The 26,802-nt window shown below is 46.8% G+C and overlaps 1 protein-coding gene across 1 annotated transcript in view; it reads right to left on the bottom strand.

Moving 5' to 3' along the window:
* Window positions 1-6,662, bottom strand: part of PCP4 (Purkinje cell protein 4) — a 62,176-nt gene extending 55,514 nt beyond the window's left edge. Inside the window, exon 1 of the mRNA XM_046002782.1 lies at window positions 6,517-6,662. Within this exon, the coding sequence (XP_045858738.1) occupies window positions 6,517-6,525 (9 nt within the window). The 5' untranslated portion in view covers window positions 6,526-6,662. The remainder of the gene's footprint in view (window positions 1-6,516) is intronic.
* Window positions 6,663-26,802: the final 20,140 nt, after the last annotated feature.

The raw sequence follows: 26,802 nt of genomic DNA, 5'->3' as shown, positions 1-26,802 counted from the left end.
GGCGTTAGAGGGTGATTGATTTTTCTGCCCGCAATGGTATAAATATGGCCAAGCGTTTCCCTTTCAGAAATGGAATGTAAAATCATTTGGTGAGATTCTGAAGCATAAATTTCGGACTATTTGCAAGGCACAAACAATATTCAAGCAGACTGATGCCTGGAATGTGTAACTTACACTGAATTGTTCGTGTGAAACAGCCCAGAAATGGATGTTGGATTTATAGGTCTGGACCAGCAGCAAGTGTGGCAAACTCACTTGGTTTATGGCGCAAAACAATGATCTGTAGAATATCCTCATATCCACGCTCGAAAGGCACCTGTACCAAATCGAATGGAAAATCTTTCTCTCCTCGTTACTTGTACCTCACTTCGTTCCAAAGATGGGATGAAGCATGGTAAACGGTCGATACCCAGGAATGACAGGAATGTAGAGACAGAGGCTGTTGGACCGCACGGGGACAAAGTCACCCAGTTCAGTATCTGGTTTCCCCAGAGACAGGCAAATGCATCTCTTTTTTGCATATGAATTGTCATATATTTCTATGTCAGATATAAATTAACTTAAAACACTTGTCTATGTAACTATTAATTTGAACATTTGGTTAATTAATATAAATATCAATGGTTAATTTTTAAATATGAATTAAAATATTTGAATATGTAGTTTTCTTTCTGTATGTGGGATATACTTTGCCTTCAACAACATACCAGGATTTGCAGTGTGGTCGACCGTGACTCGACGTGAGGAGTTATCTCACTAAAGATCTGCTCGGGCTCTCTCTGATCCCCCCTGAAGCACAGTCAAATTGGTTTTCTATTTCAATCCAGCAAACCATTTTGTAGGGCATTCACGGGCTCTGCTGCTCTGCCTACAGCTCCTTTTGTTTGAATTTCATAGAGCTTATCTAAAGTGAAATGGTCCCAGTGGAGACAACCCCGGACTACAGAATATTAGAATTATCTGTCCCTCCCTCGGCTCCCCTGTTTTCGTTGACATTTTTCCAAATGTCAAGAGTTCTTTCTGTCCAGATTCTCCCTAGATTTTCTCCTTTTTTGCCTGTTGTCAAAGGATTTATTTTGCATATATAACAATGTATCCATTTCCAACTTAAAAGATTTAAATGACAAACCCAGGTTTCAAATCAGGAGTTAAAAAAAAAGAGAGAGAGAACTTTTATTTTCCAAACCCGTCTGGACTACAAATCTCAACATTTAGAAAAGAGGGTGTCGGGTCTGTTGGTCCCATTAACTGATAAATCCACAAAATCCCCTTATTCGTCCCATAAAGGAAGATTGCCAAGTGCCAGACCAGGATCCAGGTCTTGTGGACAATGTAAATTCATTCCTGTCCTAAGGAAGGTCACAGCCATATGCCAATATGACCTATGCCAATAAATAAAATGCAACCCATAGTACTTTCTATGGTCTGGAGGTTTGTATTTCTTCAAAATTCATGTGTTGAAATCCTAATCCCCGAGCTGAAGGCATTAGGAGGTGGGGCCTTTGGGAGGGGATGAGGTCATGAGTGGGGAGCTATCACAAATGAGACTCAGACTCTCATAGAAAAGACCCCAGGCTTGGGGTGCCTGGGTGGCTCAGTTGTTAAGCGTCTCCTTTCAGCTCAGGTCATGATCCCAGGACCCTGAGATTGAGCCCCACATCGGGCTCCCTGTTCAGTGGGGAGTCAGCTGCTCCCTCTCCCACTCACCCTGCTTGTGTTCCCTCTCTTGCTATCTTTCTCTGTGTCTAATATATAAATTATAAAAATCTCTCTAAAATAAAAAAAAATAGACCCCAGGCTCTCCCTGTCCCTTCTTCAACAAACGAGGACACAGAAAGGAGATGGTTGTCTATGAACCAGGAAGAAGGTTCTCACCTGACCAAGCCAGCTCCCTGATCTCAGACTTCCAGCCTTTGGAACTGTGAGCAGTAATTGTCTATGGTTTATAAGGCACTCAGTTGTGGGACTTTCTTACAGCAACCCAAACAGATGAAGACAATAAAAGCATGAGCTTGGATGCTATGTTTTATAAAACCATCAGGCTAACATAACATAGATCTGTGTGTATGTATCCTCTAAAGTCCTTCTTTTCCACCACCCTCCAGCAAGAAACCCCTTCTAGAAAGCCTTTCTAAACTAATGAAAAGCTCCAGACTTGGGCTCGTGATATTATTCAGCTGTTCAGATAGTACAGTGAGCCTACAGGGACAGAGCTGAGGACCGATCACACTATTCAACTAAACCTTTAATAAAATCAAGTGTGAGTCATTTTTTCAATTTTTCCTTCTGAAAAAAAAAAAGTACATCTTGTGTTCTGTCATTCTTAGAATTCAAAAGAGGAAAACAGGGAGACTTCTTAATCACACACCATTCGTTAATGAAACGTAGGATCAGGGAAACAAATTGTATGGAAACAAATTGTATGGCAACAAATTGTACGGCAGCCCATTACAACCGTCAGCCCAGCAAATACATTGCCCGGCTGAACTGTGACTTCTTCCCACACCGGAAAAGTTGAACTGAGGACCCAAGTTGGAACTGGCGTCTTTCTGGACCGAACATTGGCAGTCAGAGTAGAGAGAGTGCCTAAGCTGGTATGATCCAGCAAAACATGGATCTTCTAGACCTTCCTACATCCCTGCGGCTGGTCTACGCCCAAATGAGGTTAAAATTACAGAAGAAACAGAATTGTCCTTCGGCTTTCTGTTGCTAGGCCTTTGCGGCCAGTTGTAAAATCCATCCTATGCAGTTACCCTCAGAATCTGCGTTTAACTGGTCTCAACCACACAGTTCTCTGCAAACCAGGTCACCTGCCCATTAGCATTCGCTAGAGTTCACTATGAAGTCATATTAAATCACACAACTATGATAATTCTCACTTCAGTACGGTTTCCTACAGTTTGTCTTAGCAATGGGTTTCCTCGATGACTGACTAGGTAAGTCCAAAAAAGGGTCATATGATATTTTTTAACCAATGCCTACTTTTGAAAAAAAAAAAAAAGAATCCTCTCCTTCCTATGCCCCCACCCAAGACTTAAGTGAGCCTACCCTCCCCTTGCAAATCTCTCTCCAGACAATGTGGCTCCCTTCCTTCTTTAGAGATTTAATGCGTAGCCAGTAGCTTCTGATGCTGTGTTAAGGACAAGCATGTGGGTCTAAACATTTGCCCTCAAGCGTCCTCAGTGTGTTCCCACCATGCCTCTGATGAGCATGGTCCTTTTGTGGGAAGTGTCTGGATGGAAGAAAGGCGCGTAACCCTGACGTGGAGTTGCAACCTCCCATCCAAGCCTGTGCAAGAAAAGAGCGGTGACAGGAAGACACTTTCTCGAAGGGGTCTCAGGTCTAATTAAGAGCTGTCATCCGAGGCGTTATTCAATAGGAGCTGCCCCCATCCTCTCTCAAATAGGGTGATAGTGGGTGTCATTTTTTAAATTGATTCTCCAAATGCGTGCCTTTATCGCATTAAAATTTGGCTCCTGGCTCTCCTAAATAAGTTCTTTTGAAGAGCAACTTAAAACTCACACCTGCACGAGAAAATGGGGCAGACTGTCCTTGTTCATGGGACTCGTATTTGGTGATTCGACAAGGGGAGTCTTTTTCTTCCCCTGTGCGGCGGGTCCAGTTGGAGAGAGAAGAGAAGGGCTTTGTAAAGTTCGGCCTTACTGGTGAGGATTCCTGACCCAACTAATACACCTTAACCTGCATTGTGATTCCTACTAAATTATCTCCATGCCCATCTGACATACTTTAATCCTGAAATGTAAGTTGGACACTCCCACAAACCACCTCCACTCTCTCAGTGCCCTAAATGTGGACTTGACTTTCCTCGCTATACCGGAGCTGCTCTTTTCAATCACCATTCCCCCCAAGAAGCCTTGTCACGGGGGATAGAGATGACACTGTGTCTTGGAGTCACTCCCCATCCCTCACCGCCTTCCCCCTAAAAGCTAGAAGAGCTGGAGCAATAGGGCCACCCAGGGACCACCTGGCCCTTCGGGGGCCTCTCCTCACAGCCCAGCTCCAGCACGGTTCAAGGGAGCAGCGGTGAGCCCGGGGATTTCTGCCGCGGACCCCAAACCCTGTCAGCTGGAGCAGGCACTATTCGCCCACCAGACTCAAACAAATCCCGAAGTCAGGGGAAAGCCTGACAAAATCCATTGCTTTGGCCCTCTGCAGTAATTCGCTACACGAGCAAGTAAACGATCATCTGAATTCTGTCCCTGCCTGAGAGCTTTGAAGCCACACGTAATTCATCCAACCAAGGAAAAGCTTTGGGGTGGGGAGAGGTTCAGTGCTCTACCCAGAAAGGAGCTTCTATTCGACTTTATTAAATGTTTTAAGCAGATTTAAGTTTTAGTGAAAGGGCAAATTCCCACTCTCTGAGGTACACGCACCCAGAAACTTGGGGACTAGCCAGAGAGCTGGTCACCCAGCTGGTGGCCAGAGGACTAGGGCTGCATGACAGGGGCGGGGTGCGGGGGGGGGGAGGCTGGTGCAGGAGGGGCAGGAGGGGAGAAAGTTGGAGGAGGGAGCTGGAAGGGGTGTGGTGGGAGCAAAGGGAGGTCAAGGCTTCAGATGTGCCTCCTGCAGTGTTTTATCAACATTCAAGGAAGCTTTTGCAGTGGCCTGCTAAGGTGTCTGGGAGAATGGAAGAGGGGACGGGGAGGGGGCAGGGCACGACGGCAGAGCTGCCCTAATTTTGCATTCAGCAGAAACGAGGTTGTGACCCTAATCATGGGCTGAGCTCTGGGATGTTTGCTTTCTCCCTGGGGACCCACAGTTAGGTGAACCCCGCTGAGCTGAGGCATTCCAGAAAGCTCATGCGTGTGATGCCGGCCACCAGCCCCGGCTAAAGATGCAGTGAGAGCCCGAGGGGAGCCAGCAGGAGAACCGCCGCTCCAGAAGAACCCAGAGCAGCCAACTATGGAAGAAGGGCCCCCAGGGCGCTACTGTTTTCCGACTCTCCGTGAAACCGTTAATTTGTATACCTACAGACCAACTCTCCCCAGCCATCACTTCTCGCTGGGAGCAGGGTGAGCTGACACAGGGTAGGAGCCTCAGAAATCTCAAGGAGTCCAGCAGAAAGCCGCAGGACCCGGAGCCTGGGTCCACCTTGCCCCGTCTCTGCTTAAGGCCTCAGCTCCTCTTCCCCACCCCCCTTCGGGGGCACCCAGGGCTCAGAGAGCTCCATATGCTCTCTGGACCCTGAGATCCACCCAGCGGCCGGCCGCCCGCCATGCAATCTGAGTCCTGCCCCTCACTTGCCCCCAACCTGGAACCAGCTGACCTTGAACTTCTCTGTGCCTCAGTGACCCCATCTGTCAAATGCGAATAATACTGGCACCTTCCTCACACGATTTGGGGAGGCAAATGGGGTAACAGGAGTGGAGCATTAGACACGGAGCTGGGGGCTGAGAACAGGCAACAGTGAGGTGCACTGGCATTTCTGGAGCTCCCAGCCATATCCATGGGGGGAGGCTCCCAGCCTCCCACCGTCCTCCCACACTCCCTCATCCTCACTCTGTCCCAACCCTCACTCCTAAACTGGAGATGCTTCCCGCACTCCTTCCTGTCGTGTTATGTCAAAAGTCACCCATCAGAGAGAGAGAAACGTAGTGAAGGCACATCTTATTTCTGAAGTTAATTTTACTCTAGACTTCCAAAAAAGGATCACCCATCTGTCAAAAACAATTAAAAAAAAAAAGATAGAGAATACAAAAGGTCTTTAAAAGTCATTATTGAAGTGTCGACCCAAAGGACATGAAAATGGACTTGTCTGGGTTACTGAGCTGAGTTAGAGGGTGGAGACCCCCAAACCTGCTTCATTTAAAAGAAAGAGAACAGGCTCTTTTTAAAATAAAATGGGCTATCAGTTTGCCCCCCACAAAATCTCTTCTTTAGAAACATATTCGGAGAAGGGACTTGCAACGGAACATGGTAGCTGGTCTTCGTCCACGTCCGTCCTGTCTTCCAGCCCCGTCCCCACAGGCAGGTTTGTCACGGTCCGGGCGAGCTGCCTGTTAGCGGTGCTCTGACTGACTGCACAGAGAGTTTGTGCTTCCCATGGCCGTGCCGTGAAATCCTGCCCCCGCTTCTCTCCCAAGCCTCACTGTCACCGGATGGCCTTCCTGCCAACATTCCGCAAGGTATCCCCAAGCAAACACGTGAGGACAAGCGGGAAGCCACCCAAACCTCCAGAGACGCCAAGACTAGCATCAGCTTTCTCTCAGGAGGTCTTACACCCAAAGCACTTTCCAAAGTCACAATCAAATCAGAAGCACATTGAATCCCTCTCTCCTTCTAAGGCAATTTTTTTTTTTAAAGTTGCAAACTTAACCGGGGTCTGCACCTGCCATACCAACCAAGATGTCAGTAGGGTCAGCCTCAAAGCAAATAGTTTCAGGGCTGATCTGTGCTCCATCGCCACTGGGAAACCGTTCACATTTTCCGGGACCAACTGTGGCCCCCGTCCCTTCTCACCCCAAGTCTCCCTCTGCAGCTTACAGGGCCACTCACCTCACTCATGTTGCTCTAACACAGCAGCTCCGGGATCCCTGTGCTCGGCACCGTGCTCAGCACCCAGGACGCTGCTCAGGGGTCGCTCTTCCACGGGTCCTGGCTTTTCTCTTAAAAAGGGCTGCCCGGTGGCATCACGCCTCCCGTAAACCAATGAGCTTCCTTCACCTGCCTGCACAACTCGCAAACATCTGAGAGCAGGAGGGTCCCCCTAGTGGAATGAAGCAGAAAGCCAGCGAGGTTTCTGCTCCAAATTCTGCCAGGGAAGGAAGGAACCGCTTGATTTTTTTTTTTTTAAAGGTCAGAGTCAGAGGTACAAAGATCATCACGGGTTTGCCATTGTCTATTAACTCAAGAGTCCAGGACTTAGACGCATGGAAAATACGTTTTCCATATCAGTGGAAAGAAGGTTTGTTTTTCAAAGGCCAATTCTGGAAACAGCAGCCCATGCTCTGCTCCAAGAGCCGCAACCTCCCCTGTTCTGGGCGCAAACCTCAGCCTTTGGAGGGAACGTTTTCCGCTGCCCCCAACCCCGCACCCAAATCTGCCGGGCTGCTTTACCCTGGGGATTTCTTCCCTTGGTGGGAGGTCATGTCAGCTCTGGAACGTGGGCTTGGCAAGTCATGCTGCAATGAGAGAGAGAGTCCCCAGCCCTGTCTGTGTTGTCACAAGCTCTCCAGCGATGGGAAGAGGACATAGGCGGGACCCTGAGCCCTGCTAATGGTTTCACTGCTGCAGCCTGCAGCCTCTCGAAGAGGTTCCGTCCTTCTCCCTGGACTCAGGAGACCCCAAGAGTCTTCCCAGCATCCAAGTGAAGCCTTGACTTTCACAGCCAGCATCGTGGCCAAAGCGGAGCGTGAGGTCCGAGCCGCGGCCCATCTCCTTGGCCGGAGCTGGGTCAGGACCCCCTGCTGCAACTCGCCAGCTCCAGCTCAGCCTCAGGTTCAAACGGGAGCTTCGGCTGCAGAACAGTGAGTTATAGTGGGTGGATACTCCAATGACGAGTAACTCCTCAAAGGACCTACGGGGACCTCAGCATACCCAAGTGACAACTACCAAATAGCTCCTGTGGGTAGATACATGAGAAAGTGGGTCGTTGTTACTCAGATGCCTGCTGCGTGGGGGCCTCCCCCATCCCCCACTCGGGGAGACTTGGTCAGCAGCTGCGGGATGAATGGACACTAAGTCCGGCCGGCTCTGCTTCCCCCCACTGGCTCCCACTGCCCATTGTTGTGGTGGCTCCTTTCAACTCCCTTGTCAGGTCCGCCTCGGCGAGTGGAAGGCCACGCACCCCCAGATGGGTCCCAGCGATGACAGGCTGCCCGCGGAGGCCCGGCCTGGCACCCTGGCCCAGAGCCCTTGTCTCCACTGCATGCACGTGACCAAGAACAAACACGAGGCAGGAAGAAGCCCAAGACTCCTCCAGCTCCTGGGAACCAATCTTCTTAATTTACAGCTGCTTTCCAGGGGAACGTGTCTATAGAAAGGTCCCCCTCCATGGGAGGATGGGTCTACTGGTTGCAATAACTCCTATTTCACAGAGAAACAGAAATGTACATATATACACATATTTGTATATCCCAACCACACAAAGCTTTTGCAAAGATCTGGCGGCCAGCACGTCCTGGAATTGCCCTCTCACTCCCTCGTCCCCTCCCTGTCCCCAGTTTCACACATGGGAGGGCCTAGACAGGATGCCTTGGGAGTTCCCCAGGGGGAGGAGTGGGAGACAGAAGAGGCTGGGTTTGCCAAGGCAGAACAGACCAGAGGAAGGGGACAGCATTTGCTTCTCTGCATGGAGAACCACCCTTCCACCATCCCCAGCGAAAGCCTGCCTGGGTGGGGATTCTGAGGACAGGGTGCTTGGAGTGGAGTGATAGCTCCCAGAGACAAGCTGGACAGAGTCCTACATGAGGTTTTGCAGGCTGTGCTAAGGCAGAGGAGACAATGCACTCTGCTGTGCTCTGCTGGCCTGGTTGTGGTGCAGACATGAATTTTCTCATGACAAAGATGCATATCGATTGGCAGGAGCTGGAGGTTTGAGGAGCAGTGAACCGTTGCTGGAGTCCCCAGGGGAGGGGCCGGAACAGGTGCCCAGGCTGGGCCGGGCTTTGCTGCGTGAACCAATCAGGCCGTCATAAAGGCTATAGAAGATAGATGACATTATTGGCAGAATTGTGTCCCTCCAAAACTCATATATTGAGGTTCTAACTCCCAGTAACTCAGAATGTGACTGTGCAGAGATGAGGTCTTAAAAGAGGTACATACGCTAAAATGAGGTCATATGGGTGGATCCCAATCCAATAGGACTGGCGTCCATAAAGAAAAATAGATTAGGACACAGACTCCTTACAGAAGGAGAACCCTGTGAAGACCCATGGAGAAGATGGCCCTCTACAGGCCAAGGGGAAAGGCCTCGGGAGAAACCAACCCTTGATGTTCCAGCTTCCAACCTCCAGAACCATGAGAAAATAAGCTTCTGTCATTTAATCCACCTGGCCTGTGGCACCTAGGTCGGGTGGCCCCAGCAAACTAATACAGATACCATAACAAGTTCCGGAGAAGACTTCTAGGAGAAGCAGAGAAGCCTCTTAAGGCAAATTTGATCAGTACTTGCCATGTGTCATGCACCTTAACCCCGTTAATTTCCACAGGACACCTTCCACAACACTGTTATCTCCTGCTAAGGAGTCGGGGGGCGGTCTGTCTCAACAACGAGCAAAGGTGAGTGTGGCCACAGAGAGACAACTGAGCAGCCGTGGGAAATCAGCACCCGTGGGTTACGCAGCTTGTCTCCGGGGGTGCGTGCTTCACAGCCCTGGTTCCATGTCTTCTTGGGGGCCAGCTGCACGGGCACTTGGGCACTGAGTGCTCCTTCCATCATGCCCCAGCAGGTGGGTGTCTGCACCACAGCTCCCAGGCCATCCATCTTCTTGGGGGAGTGGTGCCCCCACAAGACCAGCCAACAGAGGAAAGGTTGCAAAGGCTCCCTGGACCTCACCTTGGAATCCTAAGGGACAAGGATGGTAAGAGGATGGTCTTTAAACCTTTCGAGGTGGTTCAGGTAAGCAGTCGAATTTGAGAATCGTTGCTTGAAACAGGGATAAAACACACATGCGCGCACGCACACACACACACACACCTCACTCACTCCTTCCAAGCTTCCCAGGGTCTCTCCTGCCTCGTGCCCATTCTCCTCCTACCTCCTTTTAGAATCTGTGTGGCCCTATTATATGACTCATAGTAGCCCAACACTATATGACATGATAGATGGAGTCATGAACCAAGAGCCTAGAACTTGAGTCCTTGACATGAACGATGGTTTTCCACGTGACCTGGCAAAGACTCTCCATTCCTCAGTGTCTCTTCTCCTCCACTGGTGACATAAAAATAGTAAAATCTTGCATCTGCCAGCCTAAGCAAAAATATATACAACAAATATATTGAGCCAAGAAATAAATTTTGAAAGAACTTCAGGACAATTAGATCTATAGCTTCATATATTAGATCTTGGGGACTACTTCAACCTTGCTGAATTAAAATACAGACATGGGGTTCTATAATTTATGATAGATTATATGGATAGATTATTTTCATCTTCTTGGGGGTGTGATCCTGCCTGAGGTTGCAGGCATGGACCAAGCAATCTTTCACAACCCTCCTTTAGGGTTATTTATAGGGCAACTGTGTATTGATGACCTGGGCTATTCATCAGACTTTTATACCAATTGCATCATTTATGTATAATTTGGGGGGACGTGGGGGCTTTTAAAACATCCACCTCTAACTTCATTTTCCCACCTTTGCTTCTGTACTGCTCTGTGAACTGCCATGTGCAGGCACAGTCCAAGTTTCATTCCTGAATGTGCAATGCTTAGACCAAGGGAGGATGCCAAAGATCCCATCCCTAGGATGCCTCCTAGGTTGGAAGCATCATGGCCCAATGTCAGTGGCTAGACTCCTTCCCTCCCTCCTGCCTTCACTGCCCTCCAAACAAAAGCCCTCTGAAGTCCTTGAGTGTCTATGAAGCCCCAACCCCAAAGGCTAAGCATTTCCCACCCTAAACGGTGGACCCAGTAGGCTCCTGCCTCTGATCCCCCACCTTACTTCCTGCTGCCTTTAATTTTAGTCCCCTTTACAGATTCTAGCCTTCTGCCAACCTCTGGATGTCACATGGCCCAGAGCCAGGAAGCCACTTTGGTTATATCCACAGGTGTAGAAATGCAGCATAATTCTACAGACCTCTCCCAGAAGCACCGTTTATTCCAACAACTGATTCAGGTGTGTGCTCACTTGCACGAGTCTTGTCTCTCCCCTCCAGGACTTTAAGCCTCATGAAGGAGGATGAGACCATCCCAACCTCTTCTCCCTCCCATCAACCATGGGGGCACTGAGTTAGCTCTCAAAACCACTTCCAAACAAGTAAGCTTTCTACGGCCACTGAGTGTAGAGCCTCCTGTATAAAGAAAGCTCTTTTTTTTTTTTCTATAAAATTAAAAGGTTCAGCTTCTAAAACCAACATAGAAGAATTTTCTCTTTTAAAAATGAGAAAAGAGGGGTATCTGGGTGGCTCAGTCAACCTAACTCAGATGCTTAAGTCGCATTAAGCATCTGCCTTCAATTTAGAATTGAATTCCAATTCCTGGGATCAAGTCCTACATCAGGCTACCTGCTCAACAGAGAGCCTGCTTCTCCCTCTGCCTCCCCACTCATGTGCTCTCTCTCGTTATCTCTGTTGATATCTCTGTGTCTCTCTCAAATAAATAAAAATCTTCTTTTAAAACAAGCAAATTTATAAAAAATAAATAATAATAAAAATAATAAAAGAGGATATTTCAATAGTCTCCGTGTTGTCAGATATTAAGCCAGCTTTTTGAAACAGTAACATATATAAATGAACCTGTTTTAAATCTGGATGACTGTGTTTTTGTGATTTTTTTTAAAGATTTTATCTATTTATTTGACAGACAGAGAACACAAGTAGGCAGAGAGGCAGGCAGAGACAGAGAGAGGGGGAAGCCAGCTCCCGGCTGAGCAGAGAGCCCAAGGCGGGGCTCAATCCCAGGACCCTGAGATCATGACCTGAGCCAAAGGCAGAGACTTAACCCGCTGAGCCACCCAGGCGCCCCTGTGTTTTTGTGACTTTTTAAAGGAAAAATAGATTAACAGAGATATTAGGCCATGGCTTCCCAAGGTTTTAGCAAATAATATAATACAGCTGCTGTGTACTGCTGGCTTGTCATGCCTGTCCCACACAAATACCTCCCCATCCCTTCTGTCACCATTAACTGGGTACTCTGCATAACGGATGTGTACATTTTATCATTTCTCAGAGGTATTGAAAATTCGTTATCCCCGAGTGCTCACTCTCCTTCTCCCTCTCTGCCTCCCACTCCACTTTTCATATTCTCCTAAAACAACTTGTGTTTCCAGATGCAATTTCCACCCCACCATGAAACTCTGTGAAGTCATGTTTTCTGTAAAAAGTCACCAGGCAGGAGGAGAAAAGAGAGGATGGTGTGGGAGACAGACATGGACAGGCCCAATCCACCTGCCACGGTTCGGGGCACCTGTCTTGTCTCACTTCTGGCGTCAAGGGCTACAGTCTCACCAGAAGCTGCTACTGTTCTTCTCGCTTAAATTAATTCCTGTTTATGGATGAAAAGGTCACCTTATAACCTGCAGTCCCTTTTAGCTCAATTAAAGGTCCGAGGCTGTCCTGGGGATAATGTCTGCCTGGAGAGTTCCCAGAGCCGTGTGTCACCCTCCGCAGCTCCGTCTTTGATGAAAAGGTCAGTGGTGTTTGCATTCAGAGAGCCTCGTCTCTGACTCCTCAAGTCTGGGCCCCTCGCTAAAGGCCACATCGGGAGCCCACTGGTAGGGCTCTCTGCTCCCAGAAGCCACAAAAGCTCTCAGAATGGCGTTTTGTTGAGTTTTTAATTACTTTCCCTGCGATCACGTCCTACACAGATGAACTTCTCCAATTCGCTCATCAGCAACTCCTCCCAAAGTTTCAAACCAATGATTCTTCAGAGCCAGCCCGCGGGTCTGGTATTATAGGCTGACTCTTGTCCCCCCAAATTCACATTTTGAAGGCCTAACCCCTGGTGTGGCCCTATGTGGGATGGGGCCTTTAACGAGGTAATGAAAGTTCAGTGAGGGCCTACAGGTGGGGCCCTACTCTAATAAGGCTGCTGTTTTTGTAAACAGAGGAGGAGACTCTGTAGATGCACAGACAGAGAGAAAAAGCCACAAGAGGACGGAGGAGTATGCAGCGTCCCCAAGCCTAGGAGAGAGGCCTCGGAAGAAACCAGCCCTGCTGGCTCCTTGATCTTGGGCCTCCAGCCCCCAGGACTTCGAGAAATAACTGATTGAAGAAATAAGTACCCGTGGTCGTCCTCCATGGTGGCCTGGGACTGGGACATCTGGCCTGTGGCTGAGGTTCTCTCTGGAGGACACTCTAGTGGAGCCCCCAGGTCCCCAGTCTCCCAGGACTGAAGTGCTCGTTCCCAGGGTGCTGGGTGTTGGTGATGGACTCAGCCCTCAGCTCAGTTCTCCTGGGGAAGCTGCTCTTGGCCAAATGGCCTCGCTTGCTCAAAGTCAAGCATTCAGGAGACCTTCCACACCCACTTCTGTCAGTTCCACAGCCAAAAACAGACAGCTCTGTGGGTCATCTGATGCAGCTCTAACGCTTCCTGTTGGGTCAACTGAGGCCATTTCTCTGCCAGAAGCATAGCCCAAATCCCTCTCTGCCCAGGGGTCCTGTGGAGAGACAGGTGGGAAAGACGAGTATAAGGACAATGGAATGAGAAGATTTTCTGGGAAGTCAATGCCATGGAGCAAAGCGAGGCGAGGCAGAGAGTGACTAACCAGGACCTGAGGACTCAGTGTGAAACCCCAGGCCTCTGGAGCAGCACACAGAAATTCTCGTGTCTTGGAGGATCACCGGGGAAGGGAGGGGAAAATGAAACGAGATGAAACCAGAGAGGGAGACAAACCATCAGAGACTCTTTTTTTTTTTTTATGGATTTTATTTATTTATTTGACCTAGATCACAAGCAGGCAGAGAGGCAGGCAGAGAGACAGGAAGGGAAGCAGACTCCCCGCTGAGCAGAGAGCCCGATGTGGGGCCCACTTAGCTACCCAGCTGCCCCCCCATCAGAGACTCTTTTTTTTTTTGTTTGTTTTTTTTTGTTTTTTGTTTTTTTTTTTAAATTTATTTATTTATTTTTATTTGCTTATTTACAGCATAACAGTGTTCATTGTTCTGGCATCACACCCAGTGCTCCATGCAGTACGTGCCCTCCCTATTACCCACCACCTGGTTCCTCAACCTCCCACCACACCCCACCCCTTCCCGCCGCCCCTTCATAACCCTCTGGTTGTTTTTCAGAGTCCACAGTCTCTCATGGTTCATCTCCCCTTCCAGTTTCCCTCAACTCCCTCTCCTCTCCATCTCCCCATGTCCTCCATGTTATTTGTTATGCTCCACAAATAAGTGAGACCATATGATACTTGACTCTCTCTGCTTGACTTATTTCGCTCAGCATAATTTCTTCCAGTCCTGTCCATGTTGCTACAAAAGTTGGGTATTCGTCCTTTCTGATGGAGGCATAATACTCCATTGTGTATATGGACCACATCTTCCTTATCCATTCATCCGTTGAAGGGCATCTTGGTTCTTTCCACAGTTTGGCGACCGTAGCCATTGCTGCAATAAACATTGGGGTACAAATGGCCCTTCTTTTCACTACATCTGTATCTTTGGGGTAAATACCCAGCAGTGCAATTGCAGGGTCATAGGGAAGCTCTATTTTTAATTTCTTCAGGAATCTCCACACTGTTCTCCAAAGTGGCTGCACTAACTTGCATTCCCACCAACAGTGTAAGAGGGTTCCCCTTTCTCCACATCCTCTCCAGCACACGTTGTTTCCTGTCTTGCTAATTTTGGCCATTCTAACTGGTGTTAGGTGGTATCTCAATGTTGTTTTAATTTGAATCTCCCTGATGGCTAGTGATGATGAACATTTTTTCATGTGTCTGATAGCCATTTGTATGTCTTCATTGGAGAAGTGTCTGTTCATATCTTCTGCCCATTTTTTGATATGATTATCTGTTTTGTGTGTGTTGAGTTTGAGAAGTTCTTTGTAGATCCTGGATATCAACCTTTTGTCTGTACTGTCATTTGCAAATATCTTCTCCCATTCCGTGGGTTGCCTCTTTGTTTTGTTGACTGTTTCCTTTGCTGTGCAGAAGCTTTTGATCTTGATGAAGTCCCAAAAGTTCATTTTTGCTTTTGTTTCCTTGGCCTTTGGAGACTTATCTTGAAAGAAGTTGCTGTGGCTGATATCGAAGAGGTTACTGCCTATGTTCTCCTCTAGGATTCTGATAGATTCCTGTCTCACGTTGAGGTCTTTTATCCATTTCGAGTTTATCTTTGTGAACGGTGTAAGAGAGTGGTCGAGTTTCATTCTTCTACATATCGCTGTCCAGTTTTCCCAGCACCATTTATTGAAGAGACTGTCTTTTTTCCATTGAATATTTTTTCCTGTTTTGTCGAAGATTATTTGACCATAGAGTTGAGGGTCCATATCTGGGCTCTCCACTCTGTTCCACTGGTCTATGTGTCTGTTTTTATGCCAGTACCACACTGTCTTGGTGATCACAGCTTTGTAGTAAAGCTTGAAATCGGGTAACGTGATGCCGCCAGTTTTGTTTTTGTTTTTCAACATTTCCTTAGCAATTCGGGGTCTCTTCTGACTCCATACAAATTTTAGGATTATTTGCTCCAGCTCTTTGAAAAATATCGGTGGAATTTTGATAAAATCTATCTATGAAAGACCCACAGCAAATATCATCCTCAATGGGAAAAAGCTTACAGCCTTCCCGTTGAGATCAGGAACACGACAAGGATGCCCACTCTCACCACTCTTGTTCAACATAGTATTAGAAGTTCTAGCAACGGCAATCAGACAACAAAGAGAAATAAAAGGTATCCAAATTGGCAAGGAAGAAGTCAAACTCTCTCTCTTCGCAGATGACATGATTCTTTATATGGAAAACCCCAAAGACTCCACCCCCAAACTACTAGAACTCATACAGCAATTCAGTAACGTGGCAGGATACAAAGTCAATGTACAGAAATCAGTGGCTTTCTTATACACCAACAATGAAAATACAGAAAGGGAAATTAGAGAATTGATTCCATTTACTATAGCACCAAGAACCATAAGATACCTGGGCATAAACCTAACCAAAGAAGTAAAGGACCTGTACTCGAGGAACTACAGAACACTCATGAAAGAAATTGAAGAAGACACAAAAAGATGGAAGACTCTTCCATGCTCTTGGATTGGAAGAATAAACATTGTTAAAATGTCTATACTGCCTAGAGCAATCTATACTTTTAATCCCATCAGAGACTCTTAATCTCAGGAAACAAACTGCGGTTGCTGGAGGGAAGGGGGCTAGAGGGATGGGGGGCTGGGTGATGGGCATTAGGGAGGGTATGTGTATGGTGAGCGCTGTGAATTGTGTGAGACTGGTGAATCACGGACCTGTACCCTGAAACAAACAATACATGTTTTGGTTTTTTTTTCATCGTATAATTTTATTTTTTTTATTTAAATTTATTTATTTATTTTTTTCAGCGTAACAATCTTCATTGTTTTTGCACCACACCCAGTGCTCCATGCAATACGTGCCCTCCCTATTACCCACCACCTGGTTCCCCCAACCTCCCACCCCCTGCCCCTTCAAAACCCTCAGGTTGTTTTTCAGAGTCCATAGTCTCTTATGGTTCACCTCCCCTTCCAATTTCCCTCAACTTCCTTCTCCTCTCCATCTCCCAATGTCCTCCATGTCATTTGAAGCAGAGAGAGTCAAACAATACATGTTTAAAATAAAATAATAAAATTAAATCTGCAACTAGGAAGAAAAAAAAAAAAGAAAATCTTGTGTCTTATAGCTAGAGCAGAAAAAGCTGAGGGACAGGCCCAAGACTAACCACAGTGTAGCGAGACCCCAGAGAAGGCAAGTTCTCCTACTCAGGGCCAAAGCCAGCATCTATCTGGCTGGGAGGAGACAAGATCCTGAGTCATGGATGGACGCATGTGAACATCTGGAACCTCAGATCCCCCGATCACTCCAGGCCTGCAGCACTGGCCTCCTCCTCCTTGCTGAAGGCTAAGGCTCTCAGTACGTGAAGATGAGGTAGGCATTTCTGTCTTGCAAGACAGTACAGGCCTCTCACAGATCTGCCCACTTCCCCTCCTGACTGCCAGGCTCATACCTAGACTCAAATCACTGTAAAAGCCCAAGTGTTGAGCCTGGTAAGGGAAGAACCTAAAGGAAGCTCAGGGCTTGGCCAACGTGTCCTGGCAGAAGCCAAGATGAGAATGCGTATATGGCTGGTTCTGAGTGTTGGATCAAGGCAGAAAGCCACGGGGGGGGGGGGGCAGAAAATAAAGTTGGACAAGAGAAGTTTGTTGATACAAGAAATCTATCCTAGGATATAACACTTACCGTTCCAGGCAAGCCCCCAAGAGATGGTTCCAACAAGCTGTGAGGATAGCTTTGGAACCTTGCAGAAAGTAGTAGTTCACACTGAAAGAAGTAGAAATGCCAGAACTTCTATGCCAAAGACTGAAAGGGGGGATTGAAAGGTCCAGAGATGAGGGCATGCTAGAGTGGATATACCATATCATTCTGGAAAAATTTGCAATGAGGGCATTGCCTTCACCACAGGGACAAGGAATGTGCTGCTGAGAGGGATTGCAGGGTCCCTAGATGGCTCAGTGGTATCTATCTTCCTCAGGCCAGGACTGGTGGTAGGGGAAGTCAATACAGAACCAGGCTTCCTAAAAGCAGCAGGGATGATAAGACCCAGAAATAATAGGGGCCAAGTGGAATAGTCATCCGTTGAAAGCATGTCAGTGTAATAATCCAAATGAGCAGAAAGGTCTGAGGGTAGCCAGGGGGCTTGACTCACAGAGCCCTGTGTTGATAGATATTAATCAAACAAGTGTCCATAGATGCAGAGTAGAGGAGCACCAACAACGGCCTTGCTCAACCCATACTAGTGGTTCTCAAAGGGGAAGCAAGAGGATCCCCAAACTCAGGGGACACTGGCAATGTCTGCAGACATTTGGGGTTGTCACAACTGTGGGGGAAGAATTGTGAGTGTCCCAGCATCGGGTCAGGGAGAGTCTTATGACACCACGTACGTAGAGACCAGAGTCATTGCTAAGTTTCCCACAATAGTACGATGTCTCCTGCAAAAAAGAACCATCTGGGGCAAAATGTGCTGAGGATGAGAAACCCAGATCTACACCAACCCATCCCTACAAGGATCTACACAAATCCGTACAAGAAACGAAGGTGAAAAATCAAGAGGCTGAGCACAAGCAGCCCAATAAAAAGTCCAGATTCCCTGCCCAGTGTTCACTCTGAGCCAGTCTTCAGACTCAGGAGCAATCACTTGAAAAGGGGGCCAGGTCTCTGGGGAAAAGGACACACCAACATCACAGACAGACTGTGTAGTACTAATTTTCCCAGTTATTCCTCAGAAGTGTTCATGACCATTTTCTTGAATAGTTGTACAAAAAGAAAAAGAACCCCCCTGAAATTAGAGGACCACTGAATACAGGGTACAAGTGGAAACTGGGAACTCAAAGCACCAGGCTCTCTGTCCAAGTGGGAGTATAAGGAAGCTGAGTACACACGGATTCCTATACAACAACGGATTCCCCCACAACAACGTGGGTCCGCTGGAAAGGGACATACTGGGCTGTTGGTAGAATCTCCACAATGGATCCATGGCCTGTGGAGTAAGAGCTTTCATTGTGGGGTAAGCCAAGTAAAAACCCTGATACTGCCCCTGCCTCAGCCAAAATGATCATTAAAAACCAGCATCACAGGCCAATGGAATAGTAGAGGTCATTGCCACCCTTAAGGAGCAAAAGGATGCCAAGTTGGTTATTTCTAACTTATCTTTAGTTAGTTCACCAGCTTGGTCTGTACAGAAGCCAGACAGACCCTGGAAGATGTCAGTAGAATTGCACGACCCCAACCAGATAGCAGCCCAAATTACAACTACTGTGCCAGACATGGTATCTCTACCAGAGAAGATTAACGTAGCCTCAGGTACGTGGTATGTGGTCATTGATCTGGCAAGGGTGTCTTCTTCCTTCTTTATTTGGAAGGAGGATCAGAAGGTATGAGCCCCTGATAAGACAACGTCCCTCAAGGAGATCAGCCAGCCCTTTGGTTGCAAGCTGAAACCTTTAGACCCCTTCTACCCTGGAAGAGACAGTAATTTGCCTTCACTGGAATAGGCATATACTCTGGTATGAGTTTCCTTCGATGGCCATACGTCTCTATCTATCCAAGTCCAGCACCACTGAAGGCTTCAAGAGATTCTGATCCACTGATAAGAATATTACATAACATCACCTTGAACAGAGTCCCATCTCATACCAGCCGAGGTTCAATAGAGGGCTAGAGTGGGTATACCCTTAAGTCTGAAAAACTGCTTTCTCCAGGGGGCACCAGGGAAACCAAGACTGGCTAGCAGAGAGGTTGCTGCAGTGAGAGAGCCCTAGAGGGGTCTCCTGTGCCTAGGACTGAATAGTGATCTGTGCGAAATATACCTCCTGGAGCCAAAGTGGAGGACACTTCCCAGTTCTGGGGAGAGATGCTGGACAGTTCCTGAAGATCTCACAGAGCTGAAGTCATTCCTGTTCCCACTAACCAAAATGGTGTGACCTTGAAATACACAGACGTTGGACTGAAGCCCTGCCTTAGGAATAGGGTTCAATTAATCCCAGAGTAAACCACCCCACAATATGGCATTCGTAATGTCAGGCATCCGAAACTCACCAGGCATGCAAAAATAGGAGGAAAATACGATCCCTTCATTTCATGGGAGTGAACTGCAGAGATGGCAGAATCGGTAGCGCCTCTTTCATATGTCCCCAGTCTATGATTCTACGTCTGGGATTCTGCAAACCACACTTCAGTTTGGCCAGTCACTCCCTTCCAGAATCAGCCAAGAGAGAGCACGGTAGGTCAGGATTCCAGGAGGCTGGAGGAGGAAGGACATGTGTGTTGCTTCCTGTTTCCTTCTTGCTCCTTCCTGCTTGATCTCTGTTCCCATTGGTGGCAGCACTTCTTACCTCCAACCTGGATCTAGTTTGTGGTTTTGTCCAACATTTGCAGAATCAGCCTCACTGCACTTCCCCCAGAGACACCAGCAGTCTAAACTCCGGCTCCTTGAGGTCTTTCATTTAAGCTTCTAAATTTTAATGATCCCAAATTCTTCCCTCTGTTCCCCAGCCCCAGGGGCAGTAACTGCCTTCAACCGCCACCTCTGTGACACCTTGGTGTTCTCTTTTTGCCCCTTCAGTCAGCCATTCAGCAATTTTACACCTCATTATCAACTGTTCTGTGAACTCTTTTTTTTAAAAAAAGATTGATGATTGATTGATTGATTTTCAAGAAAAAGCGTGAGAGGGGCTAGGGTCAGAGGGAGAAGCAGACCCTCTTGCTGAGCAGGGAGGCCGATGCGGGACTTGATTCTGGGACTCCAGGATCATGACCTGGGCTGAAGGCAGTCACTTAATCAACTGAGCCATGCAGCCCCCCCCACCCCCCCGTTCTATGAAATCTTGTCTGTAACTTCTACCTCCCGATGACCCAACTGGCATAGCCCCTGATGTAGGTGCCTTATTACAACTCATTCTCACAAAATTGAGTAAGATAGGCAATTTTATTAACCTCATTTTTTTCAAAGAACATGCAGTTCAGAGAAGTTAGTAATTTGCCCCGAGTCCCACAGTTAGTAACCGTGAAGTCTTATTTTTAGAAAAAAGCAGTCTGGCTCCAGAATTTGTGTGCACAAATTCTAGACTGCACAGCAGCATGCATGAGAATGAGCTTGCACTCACTGATATCAAAGGAACTGTCCATTCAGAGGCTAGGAAGGGATCAGTAGGAGTCATGAACATCAGTGTCCGTCCGTGTTCACGAGAATGGCCCAGAGAAGGCAACATGGGTCGTATGGGAGGAAATGAATCTCACATCTCACTGTCTACGTGAGAATCTCCAAGTGATCTGGAAATAAAAACACCAGAGAAATGGGTAATGTAGCTGTTGTTACCCACAATATAGACTTCCAACTCCCTGAATTCAGACAAACCAACTCTTTCCCCTTAAGAGCAAGTTTGTATGGTGATCAAATTTTATAAAACTTATTTCTTCTTGGGTGTATTAATATGTGGATACCACTGTTCTTGTTCTTCTGCTCCTTGATAGAATCGTCCCTGTACTAGGGGTTATGGGCACAAACAGGACAAAGATTTGGGGTATGTGTGTGTATATATGTGTGTATGTCTTTGGTGGAAGCTGGGGAAAGGGTTAGACAGAAAGTAAACAACCACAATGTATTCCCAGTGGCACCTTCTGCTGCTTTAAATTATACAGCATTTAAGTGGGTCATGAAAGAAGAATTTATATATGGCCACCTATCTGGACCTAACGCATGTGTCAATAGAATGCTGGTAATTCATGCTAATATCTTTCCAAATGAGAGCAAAAATGGTGTCCAAAATCAATCTGAAAACCTTCCTGTCATTTTGGTTCTTTCAAGGCTATAAAACATTAGCACAGAAAGTGATAAGTTCATTCCATTTAATATGAATGCTTGCTTTAAATAATTTCAAATGCTAAATCATGCTGAAAAACTTATTACCAATATTGTAAAATTAGGGAAAATCTCAGTCAATTAAACTCAGGGAACTAAAAGTATTTGGAAAAAAATTAATTCCCTAATTAAGCAGCTGGGGTGGGGGGCAGCAAGCAAAATGTTCCACCAGAGCAGCCTGAGTTACTAGCCTCATAAATGAGATATTTTGACAAAACCATAATCGTGGTGAATGAAGCTTAAAAATGCACAATGCCATCATATATTTGGATCCCAAAAAGCAAAGCCATTTTCATCATAGAAATTGACTGGAAAAAGCCTTTATTCCTTTCTGAGAAATACCTTCTACAGAGGCTCCTGGGTGGTTCAGTTGGTTAAGCATCTGGCTCTTGAATTTGGTTCAGGTCATGATCTAAGGGTCATGAGATCGAGCCCTGCATCAGGCTCCACACTCAGTGGGGAGTCTGCTTGAGATTCTCTCTCTCCCTTTGCCCCTCCCCCCACCTCTCTTTCCCTAAAAAAGGGGGAAAAGTAGATTCTGCAACCGTGTACCTACAAGTCAAAAACATTTTGGGTGATACCATCCACTCAGTGACCCTGAACGATAAGAGTCAGAATGTCATCCACAGCAACATCTTTACCCAAAACACTGTAGTGTGGACAAGCTCGCTGCCCAGTCCCATGTGAACACATGTGCCTTAATTGTAATAATCCTGCCTTTAATAAGATCCTTGGAGACAAGTAATGCTTCAGGTCCTGTGCATCCCTGATCTCTAGTGCCATTTAAAACTACTTAGAACTACGCAAGGCATTTAACTACTGGAAGGGTAGCCAGAAACATGTGAGAAGACCAGCCGAGGGTGGTAGAGATCTAGGGAACACGTGAATAGCTCCAGGAAGGGGCTTTACCCCTGGGAGAAGGGAGGGGCCCAGCAGTGGGAAGGGACAGTGGCTCTGTGCCAGACCAGTGACATTCACCATTGTAGTTTGCCATGGGAGGACTAAGGACCAGAGGAGATGGGAGGAGTCAAGACACAGTAAGGGAGAGCCAGGAGAAGTTTCCCTGAAGTTCTCCCAAAGAACTGCTGAGTGCAGGGGACAGAGAGGCCCAGAGCCAAGGAATAGAAATGGCCTCAAATTATGAGTAGGTGAGTCATGTTTCAAATGAGAGGAGGTAGGCAGTGCCAGCCAAGTCAAAACATTGGAGTCAGGAGGCCAGGTTGCTTCTCAAAGTAGAGAAGGGAAATAATTGTGGACATTGGCTGAAGAGGAAGACCTGCATTTTTTGAGACTCTGGATGACTTATTACACATGGAGAATTCTTACAGATGACTGAACTAACAGGTTAACTGGGAGGGAATCCATGGGTACTAGGACTGGCTAACTGAGAGCTGACCCAAGGCACATCTGCCAGGAATGCACCTTCTGTGAGTGGCCATTGTACCTTTCCAGTTGAATGCCTAGTGTGGTTATTGTATCAGACCAGGATATCACTGAGGTCACTCACCTCAGGAAGTCAGGAAAACCAGAGTATGGTTCCCAGAGTAGACAAGAAGGAGTATTTCTCTCAACCTAGACACAGAGACATGGCCAACAAGGAAATTTTGCCCGGCTGCGTTAATCCCTGCCTCCCTTCAACAGTGGCTAAGTTTTGTTCACCTCATCTGTCTCTGAAGGATCTTTGGCTTGAGACTTCGGAAGGAGGGGGCCTTTTTGCCATGAGGAGGGACTGAAGAAAGACGGGTACTGGATGAAAGAGTGGTGTGAGTCTGTCCCTCTTGGGTGCAGCAGAGCTTTGATGGTCTAAAGACCTGAGGGAGGTCAACAGATGGAACTGCACTGTCTTCCCTGTGTGCTTGTTAGAGACAAATGAGCTAGTCACTAGAAGTGCTAAGGACAGATTTCATCCAGTAGTAATTATTGCAAAATAGAGAAAAGCGTCCTGCAAGAACTGAGCTCAACTTTACAAAGACAGAAATCAGGAGACTTCTTAAAGGCTTGTAGGTGCTAAAAAGAGACACTAAGTGGTATGAAATGGGGTTGGTCCATGTGACTAGACCACTCAGATTTTTTCACTGGAGCTTCTTCGCAGAGAAACAAACTTCATATGTCTTCAGGACAGAGGGCCTTGGTACAGGTTAGGGCAGGTCACCCACTAAAGTTAAGACCCTACCCTCCTGCAGGAACGGAAGTAAGAGCAAACAAAGAGTTATCTCCTTGAATATTGCTCCAGGACAGCTTTGAGGTCCTTGAGAAGACAGCTCTGTCTGATAGAAGACGTATTTGTAAAAGGGGCAGAGAAAGAAGTCATGAATGGCAAGCTTTCTAAAGTAACAGCTCTAGCAGGAGGTCCAGAGGCCTATCTGCCCATCACCAGGTTTTGGCAGCCTTGAGCTTTCTCAGACAGGACTTAAGAGGGTGCAGTCATCATCCTAGAGACACACCCTTGAGCTGTTAGAAACTATGTTAGTGTTTGTTCAAGTCCCGTAGTGTGGCCTGCCAAGGGTAATCATCTGTGCTGAGATCCTGTACTTTTTATGATCCAAGATTGAGGCTAAGTCAAAAAGAGGGCTCAGAGAGCCTGACTAGAGTTTGATCAAGGAGAGCATGTGTGTCATCCTTTCCCTGAGCCTCACCATCCTCTCCATGGACCTCACCTTCCTCTCCATGGGCCTCACCATCCTCTCCATGAGCCTCACCATCCTCTCCATAAACTGTCTTAGTAAGATCCTGGAGGACATTTATGATCACGTTGAGCCCATGGGGATAATCCAGGAAAATCTTCCCACCTCAAAATATTTAACTTAATAACATCTACAAAGTCCTTTTGCCATGGAAGGTAACGCATTCACATGTGCTGGGAATTAAGACACAGACATATTTGTGGAAGTTATTATTCTGTTGCGCTGTCTCTCTCTCTGTGTCTCTCTGTCTCTCTCTTTGTCTCTCTTTCATACACACACACACACACACACACACACACACACTGCCATCACTAGACTTTGGACCATAAGAAATCCTGACTCTACTGAAGAGGCTGGCTCTTGCCCCCTGAGGTATGAACAAAGATAAATGAATGAAGTGGGTTCAGACACAAATGATCCAGACTGAAGCCGGGGGTGCCTCCAGGACTTCTCAGGAGCTGGATTAGATCCAAAACATTAGAAGTTATCTAGAATTCTGATGAGTCACCTGGACAGTCGACTCCAACAACAACAAAAAAATTCCAGGAAATTCTCAGATAAAGAATTTCCCCCAAGTTCCTGAGAAGCTGAGAAGCTGATTTCCATTGTATAACAGGCACACTCCATTTTTTTTAATAAAATAAAGTGTATTCTTTTTCCATAATGATGGGATCTAATACTTATAATTATAAAACATAAAAGAAGAGTGGTATAGGTGTCTTCCGCTGTCATGGTTCCTTTCAGCATCTGAGGACGGGATTTATTTCATACATAATTCTATTAGTCGGTGTTGGAACTATTATTTCCAAGTAGCTCAGTGACTTTGATGAAGATAAAACCTTGAAGATAATTAAGCGGGGATACTTAAGCAATGATGATCTGAACACAAGGCAAACAGCTTCTCTTACTGCCCGCAAAAAGTCCACAGGATAAAAAGCGTTCATAGGCAATAGTTATTTGATGTGGGAAGTACCCATGTTCTCACTTTGAAATGATGAAGTTCAATTATTATAATGCAGTTCCATTTTATGAAAATTAGCTGCACAATAAATAGGTGAATATTGGATAAATTTCCAGACAAATAACAAAACCAATTTCAAAGAAGGATTTCAAAGGGGGAAAGAATGTCTTTAAGTAGGGAACAAGGAAATTTTCCTTTGGAAATTGTTGAATTAATAACAGCTGCCAGCTTCACAGGTAATTTGCCTTTTTCATTATGGAAAATTCACCTTGAACAATGAAAGCTAAGTTTTTCTACTCTAAAAATAATAACCTCCTGTGGAGTCATATTAAGATGAGCACCTTCTCATCTGCATGAAGGATAACTTTATTTTCTAAAGAGGGAGTCTGAAGCATGACTCCTTGTTCACATTCTACCATGTGTGGGCAAAGGCAGAGCAGGGGTCACTCTTGCTTAGGCTTATCTTAGTTTCACAACTAGCAGACATTTCCAGCCAAAGAGAAAGACTGATTGCAGGGAAGCAGCCTGCCTCCTAGAACCCAAAGACAAGAAGGCAGATGATCAACAAAGTAGGCTGGACTTGGGACCCAGAGTCCCCCAGGGAACCAGGAGGTATGGAGGATTGGCTTCTACTCACTTTCTTCACAAACAGGCTTTCCCAGCTCCTCGAGATCATGTACAAATAGAAGATGACCACCCACAAGCCCACGTTCACATGTGTGGTTCCTGCCACCGAGGGTTTCTGTGTTTGTATGTGGTTGTCTTTCCCAGAACTTAGCCCAGCTTGGCCAGGTACCCACCCCTGCATGGCTTGACTATGTCTGAGAAAAATGGCCCCATGAGAGAATCATGGGCCTAGGGGCAAACCCAGCCCATCCTCAAAAAGGGACTGACCATATGGTTTCACTTACTTGTGGAGCATAAGGAATAACACGGAGGACACTACGAGAAGGAAAGGAAAAGTGAAGGGAAAAATCAGAGGGGGAGACGAGCCATGAGAGACTGTGGACTCTGAGAAACAAACTGAGGGGTTTGGAGGGGAGAGGGGGTGGGGAGTTTTGTGAGCCTGTGGTGGGTATTAAGGAGGACAACTATCCCATGGAGCACTGGGTGTGATGCGTAAACAATGAACCTTGGAACCCTGAAAAAATAAATTAAAAGGGCAGTGCTGATCAGACAGCCTATCAGCTACACACAGAAAGAAACTCTCCCCTTTGAAGGCTCAGATTCTATTGTCTGAAGAAACCTGGCCTTCATTTGGGCCATGTCCCTAAAAAGAAAGCAATTAGCATTAGAACAGAATGACTGGTCATTGTTAGGACCCCCCCCCCCCACACCTTGCAGGACACTCAGTGCCCTTGTTCAATCCAGTAAATGCCAAAAGCCCCCCCCTTCCCAGTCACTGTGACACAAAGCAGCCCCCTTTAAGTGTCTTCTCAGCATACAGCACAACATCCTGTTGAAAAGCCTTGAATTTTAGTCCAAGCTTTTTGAAACACAGGGGTGTGGGTCCTGAGCCCCAGAGCAAGGTGAAAACAGCACAAGCTATTTAGAATAAGACGGCGGGCTCCACCAGCCTACCAGCCACGCAGCCTGAAGCAAATACCGAAACCTCCCTCAAACCGTGGCTCTTCACCATCCAAAGCAAATTAAATGATGCCTCCCCCTTAGATGTATTGTGAGGACGAGATGACATCAGGTATTCGGTTGAACCATACAGGAAATGCCCAGTTTTATAGGTCCGACACTTGAATATTTGCAATTTCACAAGGTTCAAACCAACATCTCAAGGCTTTAGCAAGGTGCTTGACACATAATAAGGGCCAATAAATGGTAAATATGAATCCTACAAGGAACTAAATTAAACCTGGATGGTGCAAAATACAATAAAAAAATAACTTCTAGGTAAGAACATTGTAAGTTCCTCCTGCCCCTGACCT

Source organism: Meles meles, chromosome 4 (assembly GCF_922984935.1).
Source record: "Meles meles chromosome 4, mMelMel3.1 paternal haplotype, whole genome shotgun sequence".
In the NCBI taxonomy this organism is placed as follows: Eukaryota; Metazoa; Chordata; class Mammalia; order Carnivora; family Mustelidae; genus Meles; species Meles meles.
The sequence above is the reverse complement of the archived record's forward strand: the minus strand, read 5'-3'. Positions and strand labels throughout refer to the sequence as shown.